Source organism: Dendropsophus ebraccatus, chromosome 1 (assembly GCF_027789765.1).
Source record: "Dendropsophus ebraccatus isolate aDenEbr1 chromosome 1, aDenEbr1.pat, whole genome shotgun sequence".
NCBI lineage: Eukaryota > Metazoa > Chordata > Amphibia > Anura > Hylidae > Dendropsophus > Dendropsophus ebraccatus.
In genome coordinates, this window is record NC_091454.1 from 180569931 (window position 1) to 180577161 (window position 7231).

General features: G+C 41.0%; 1 protein-coding gene across 1 annotated transcript in view; it reads right to left on the minus strand.

Annotated features, from left to right (window-relative positions):
- Nucleotides 1-4677, minus strand: part of ADAMTS17 (ADAM metallopeptidase with thrombospondin type 1 motif 17) — a 191678-nt gene extending 187001 nt beyond the window's left edge. The window contains exons 1-2 of the mRNA XM_069985227.1: nucleotides 4341-4677; nucleotides 979-1343 (exon numbers count right to left, since the gene is read on the minus strand). Coding sequence (XP_069841328.1) covers nucleotides 979-1343; nucleotides 4341-4380 — 405 coding nt within the window. The 5' untranslated portion in view covers nucleotides 4381-4677. The remainder of the gene's footprint in view (nucleotides 1-978; nucleotides 1344-4340) is intronic.
- Nucleotides 4678-7231: the final 2554 nt, after the last annotated feature.

Here is a 7231-nt window from a genome sequence, read left to right on the forward strand (position 1 = left end):
GACGGGCTAAGGGCTGCATCCAACTTCTACCACAACAAGGAATCAAATGCTACATGCTCAGGTTCACTCATCTCTACTGGGATCCCAAGGAGAGGACTCCACCATATGGTATCTATAGGCCCTAACAGTGCATATGGACAGGGACTGTCTAATTTTCCTAAGTGCAGGTCTTAAGGACTGTGGTATCTTCCATGGACATGTACACACATGATCTACTGTATGTATTCATACTGGGCACTGTTTATAACTCAATAACTGGGGCTTCCCCAGTTCCCAATATCTACTTCTGGGGACTAAATTAGTGTAGAACTTTTATTAAAAAGTATCACAACATGTTGTTTCTAAAAACTTTATTTAAAGTAATTTGGAGAAGCCACTCTCCACTGTTTGGTATATAGTATACAATTATCAGATCACTGGATGTGTAAGAAAATATTAAAAAAGACTCTCCATACACGACTTGTACAGTAGTGCAGGGCCAGAAGGGTTTTGGTGCATATGTTTCCTTCAAGCTAGTTGAGCAGCTACTTTGGGAATGTAACAAAACAAACCTGGGTTCCCCTTTTAAGAGGCCCACCAATCTGATTTATGCCCGATTGTACAACTCCCTAAAACTATCTTTCCACCCTATAGTCAGGTTTAGGTTGAATACTCCCTGCCAGCCCTTCAAGCCTTTCTTTAAGGATGTCTAACCATAGTTACCATACCTTCTACAGCGGTACTTTGTGCATGACAAAATCAGAACTCAGCATTGCAATATGCACAAGTATTGCCAGCCTTGTCAGAAAGAAGTGACCGCACAGTCAGGATGACTGTGCTGGAGACTACTAACAGGTTTTTGGTATTTTTTTCTGTGTAATATCTAAACCAATCTCGTGCTCATCTGCACTACACAGCAATTTACTTTCATGTGAATGTAACAATTTCTTTTTCCCCATTAAAGAAAGCATTCTCATATAATAAGTAACAGGTACACACCAGTCCTGAACAGGTGCTGACTGATGCAAAAGACTTGTTGTAGTTGAGGACTTCTCCAACATAGAAACAAAGGTCTTCCTCTGGAATTCTGGTTTGGATTTTGTCTCCGAGTTTTGTCCTTTCCTCCACCACAAAGCCTGAAGCCAAGAAATCATGGACCCTTCGCAGGTGCAAGTGCAGGTCCTTGCCAAATGCAGGCAGATGGATATACATATTATCCGGATGGGTTGCTGTATCTTGGGGAAGAGAGCGAGGCTTTCGGATATTAGCGAAGATTGACTCATCTCCTCTCAGTGGCAAAGGCTTCTGCCCAGACCATATTAACTGTGGAATTACAACTTCAACGTCTGGTTCAGAGCATCCAGCTAAAAAACAAAAATGGGATTTTGATGATTCAGATGCGTTAACACCATAGCTTAAAGGGAAACTGTCATCACTTTCATGCTGCCTAAACCACAAGTCATCATGGCCGTCTTTAAGAGCCTTTCCTCACCTCACCAGGCTTGATTGATAGATCTCTTTCTATAACCAAACAGGGAGAGATCAATCTAAAGGCCCTATTCCATGGAACGATTATCATTCATAAAATCGCTCCAACGACCACTCGTTAACAATCACTTTTTTAGCAAACAATAACACATAACACACATGGGAACGTGAACGATATATGTAGTGTAACAATTATTTTGCGGTCATTACATGCTCGTTTAAAACGTTAGCCAGGGTGATCATTCCCATACGACACACCTACTTTTTTTTAAACCTTTTTACAAAAGACTGAAAGATTTCTAATTTTACAAACCAATTAGCGAATTATCTTTCAAAGACCAACGATTTTTTTCGACATGCTGAAAAACAATTTTGAGCGACAATATAACAATTTTGCCTTTGTTGTTCCCTCGTTTACACCTCTTCCACGAAGCGATTATCGTTAACAAGCGGTCCTTGGAGCGAGCTTATAAACGATAATCGTTCCGTGGAATAGGGCCTTAAGCTGATCAGGCGAGGAGAAGAAACTGGGGACTGCTCTGATGACTTGTGGTTCAGGCAGCATGAAAGTGATGTCAGGTTCCCTTTAACAGATAACAATGCTGTCTATGTGATATCTTAAATCACCAATATATTGTATACATAGCGTTCAAAATGGTTTTCCCGTGGATTTATGGAGACTCACATCTGTAAATCCCACCAATACAGAGAAAGTGGTGGCCATAGTAAAGTCTATAAGACTATAACGCCTATAAACTACACAGGATAGTGTCTCTCCATTGGAGCCAATGCAATAAGTGGTGATTTTGCTTTGGCAAAGAGTGTCAGGGGACTCACGCATGTTCTCAATTAATCGTTTTCTATCCAGAGAATTATTCAAGCCTAGTTTATGTCTAAAAATGGTTGCACTACTTCAGTAACACAGCAGTGCACATATACCGCTGGGTCTATCTGTATTGTGCAGACCAGAGATCCTTAGCTGACCCACTAGTGACGCCCTTTCCTCTATGCACCTCTGCTTAGAGGGGTCAGTGAAGCCAAGGCTCCTCTGCAGAATCAGCTGTGCTCCAGGCAGCAGAACCCAGCACTCGGCTCCTAGCCGGACTCCAGCTCCTAATGAACGGAAACTATGATGTTCAGCAAGGGGGACCCTGCCAGCATCGGCTCAGGTTGAAACATCAGCTATGAATATATAAAGGGCCTCTTCACACAGTTCTCTCCTCCCCCCGCCATACACATAGCACACGCACAGCAAGAGGTACACTGATATCTGGGCTAAGGCTCCAGTTTTATGTCAGTTGCTATTTTACAGGGGAATAAATCTTTACCTACTGAGTTGTATTATGTCTTAGGACCCGGAATACAGAAATACAACAACTGGCTGCAAAGCTAGTCGCAACATGCGCCGTGCAAGACCATGCACCATGCAAGCAGCGCAGTTTAGTCAACATGGGCCACTGCGCCAGCATCAATTCTTATTTTATTTTATATTTAATTGTCAGGATCCCTGCCTGGACGTAATTGGGAAAATGTTTAATCCGCATTCCGAAGAAAGGTTTAACCCCTCGTGAAGGTGAGCAAGGTGTCTGCACTGCATTGGCTGTCAAAACGCTCCGAGCTGTCATGAGCTGTTCCAGCCAATCTTTATGGACTAATACAATGCAATGAATGCAATGAAATTCATTATATTCAGAAATTTTATACTAGGTAGTTATATGCGATGGCCGTACAGAAGTTAGTGCCAGAGAGATAAGTGGAGATTTTGTATTGCGATATTTTATACGCCTGTAAAAAAAAAAAAAAAAAAAAAAAGGAATGTGCGATACCCTGGACAGCAGTCAAGACGTGCCTGCACTTAGATAGGGCAGGAGATCCATCAGCCACAAGAAAAACTGATCAAAATAGTGTGTGAACATTGCAAACACCTGCAACTAATTCAATGGAGCGAGCTGGGGCACTGTATAGAAGTATCACTTTCTACTTATTGTATACATCAGATCAGTCACATGACAGAAGACCGCACAAGCTATAGACCTTGCTTATTATATAATGCAACCACAAAATGTCTAGCCTGTCAGCTACAAGTAAAGAAACAGTGTGTCATCCTAATAAGAAAATTGTACTTCAATTTGTGAGCCCCTATCCTGACATGCATCAGACCTGGCTGGAAAGTCCGCCAACAGGCATGCTGCTTATTCACATTGTACATCGCTGTACCCTACTGTACTCACTCCATCAACTTTTACCTTTTTTAGTCTACAGTCTCTTAGAAACATTCCTCTCATTTACTGGAGACTGACAGTGGTTCACAGAACCAGTCCAGATGTGTTCTTCACTGACTCCCAAGTCTAGTGCATGTGTGGCAGTCTCCAGCCTCTGGCTGCAAGCAGGGACCTGGAAGGTCCAGCAGTACAAACAGACAGGATGCCTGGAAGAGGGAGGACTGCGTCAAGCCAGAATTTGGGGAATAGTCAGGGCGCCTGCGCTGCCAAAGTGACGTTAACCTGTTATCTGCCAGAAGAGGCCCACAGAGTAAAGGGGATTCAGGTCATTCAGAATTACTATCTGGTATCTTATGGTTTTCTGATACTCCTGTTAGCATATAAAGAGGTAGAGAGAGTGCAGCTATGCTGTTACACCCAATGTCTATGAATATATTCTACTAGGTAACAGTCTGGTAGTGTTATATGTGACATTTATCTGGAGTTTATATGATCCCCTTACTATGAAAGTGGCTGAGATGGTGACCTCCTTCTATATGACAGAGACTGATGTTAGAGACATACAATGTATACAATGTCATAAATAATAATAATAATAATAATAATAATAAATACTATAACAGTACATAAAGGGTTACATAGTCTCCTTACCTGGTGCAATCACAAGGTACAAGAAGCTAAGAAACAGCATCCTAAGAATCCTGCCAACTTCTCTATGGAGGTGTCCCTGCAAATACAGAGGGTGTGGGATGCCAAGGTGCCCAGGTCCTGCAGCTCTGCCCCAGATAGTGGGAAATCCCCAGTTGGTATGGGACTTGTAGTGCAGTGCAATATACAGACAGTACAGTGTGTAATCCAGTGCTGCAATGCTGCAGTGGAGTCAGTCCCCTAATACACAATGCAGGGCAGGTTACAGTAGTGCCGGGGGGAGCAGTGCAGCCCCTAGCCCTTGCAGCCCGGTGCAGGGAAGACACTGCAGTGAAATGCCCGGTATTTGCAGGTCTTCAACCTTTGGAAAAGCAATTACCAGGGCAGACAAACAGAACTGGATCTTCACGACCCGCCCGCCGGGCACGGGGAGCGCCAATCGCTGCTCGGCCAGGACCGGGGACGGCGATTGTCAGCTCAGGTATTGGGAGAGGGAGACAGCAGGGGGAGGGCTCTGCTGCAGTACACGTGGTTGGGCGGCAGTACCCCCGCATGGACGCTAGGGGGAGTGCGAGGTGTGAGAGAAGAGATGCTCGGGCAGGTGTGATAGCACGGGGAGCAGGGGATGATGGCTGCATCATAGGGAGAACAGCTGCAAATAATATTAAAGCTCAGAGTAGAGAAGGTGCAGAACAGTAGAATCCATGCTGCTCAGCTCACACTTGGGGGTCAAGAGATTTGCTGAGAGAAGGAACAGGGAAAAGTCACATTACAAGCTGAAGAAGTGCACCTCAGGAGCTGAATGCATAGAGCTGCTTCATTTCATAGGTTTTTTAATAGTGTTCTATAGCATTATAGTGTTCTATAGCATTATAGCGTTCTATAGCATTATAGTGTTCTATAGCATTATAGCGTTCTCTAGCATTATAGCGTTCTTTAGCATTATAGTGTTCTTTAGCATTAAAGTGTTCTATAGCATTATAGTGTTCTATCGCATTATAGCGCTCTATAGCATTATAGTGTTCTATAGCATTATAGCGTTCTATAGCATTATAGCGTTCTATAGCATTATAGCGTTCTATAGCATTATAGCGCTCTATAGCATTATAGCGTTCTATCGCATTATAGCGCTCTATAGCATTATAGCGTTCTATAGCATTATAGCGTTCTATAGCGTTATAGCGTTCTATAGCGTTATAGCGCTCTATAGCATTATAGCGCTCTATAGCATTATAGCTTTCCTTAGCATTATAGCGTTCTATAGCGTTATAGCGCTCTATAGCGTTATAGCGTTCTATAGCGTTATAGCGCTCTATAGCGTTATAGCGTTCTATAGCGTTATAGCGCTCTATAGCTTTATAGCGTTCTATAGCATTATAGTGTTCTTTAGCATTATAGTGTTCTTTAGCATTATAGCTTTCCTTAGCATTATAGCGTTCTATAGCGTTATAGCATTCTATAGCATTATAGTGTTCTATAGCATTATAGCGTACTATAGCATTATAGCGTTCTATAGCGTTATAGCGTTCTATAGCATTATAGTGTTCTATAGCATTATAGCGTTCTATAGCATTATAGCGTTCTTTAGCATTATAGCTTTCTGTAGCATTATAGTGTTCTATAGCATGATAGTGTTCTATAGCATTATAGTGTTCTATAGCATTATAGCGTTCTATAGCGTTATAGCGTTCTATAGCATTATAGCGTTCTATAGCATTATAGTGTTCTATCGCATTATAGCGTTCTATAGCATTATAGCGTTCTTTAGCATTATAGCTTTCTGTAGCATTATAGTGTTCTATAGCATTATAGCGTTCTATAGCATTATAGCGTTCTTTAGCATTATAGCGTTCTATAGCATTATAGCTTTCCTTAGCATTATAGCGTTCTCTAGCATTATAGTGTTCTATAGCATTATAGTGTTCTTTAGCATTATAGCGTTCTCTAGCATTATAGCGTTCTCTAGCATTATAGTGTTCTATAGCATTATAGTGTTCTATAGCATTATAGCGTTCTATAGCATTATAGTGTTCTTTAGCATTATAGCGTTCCATAGCGTTATAGCATTCTATAGCATTATAGCGTTCCATAGCGTTATAGCGTTCTATAGCATTATAGTGTTCTATAGCGTTATAGCGTTCTATAGCATTATAGTGTTCTATAGCATTATAGCGTTCTATAGCATTATAGCGTTCTTTAGCATTATAGCTTTCTGTAGCATTATAGTGTTCTATAGCATGATAGTGTTCTATAGCATTATAGTGTTCTATAGCATTATAGCGTTCTATAGCGTTATAGCGTTCTATAGCATTATAGCGTTCTATAGCATTATAGCGTTCTATAGCATTATAGCGTTCTATAGCATTATAGCGTTCTTTAGCATTATAGCTTTCTGTAGCATTATAGTGTTCTATAGCATTATAGCGTTCTATAGCATTATAGCGTTCTTTAGCATTATAGCGTTCTATAGCATTATAGCTTTCCTTAGCATTATAGCGTTCTCTAGCATTATAGTGTTCTATAGCATTATAGTGTTCTTTAGCATTATAGCGTTCTCTAGCATTATAGCGTTCTCTAGCATTATAGTGTTCTATAGCATTATAGTGTTCTATAGCATTATAGCGTTCTATAGCATTATAGTGTTCTTTAGCATTATAGCGTTCCATAGCGTTATAGCATTCTATAGCATTATAGCGTTCCATAGCGTTATAGCGTTCTATAGCATTATAGTGTTCTATAGCATTATAGCGTTCTATAGCTTTATAGTGTACTATAGCAGTATAGCGTTCTATAGCATTATAGCGTTCTCTAGCATTATAGCGTTCTCTAGCATTATAGTGTTCTATAGCATTATAGTGTTCTATAGCATTATAGCGTTCTATAGCATTATAGTG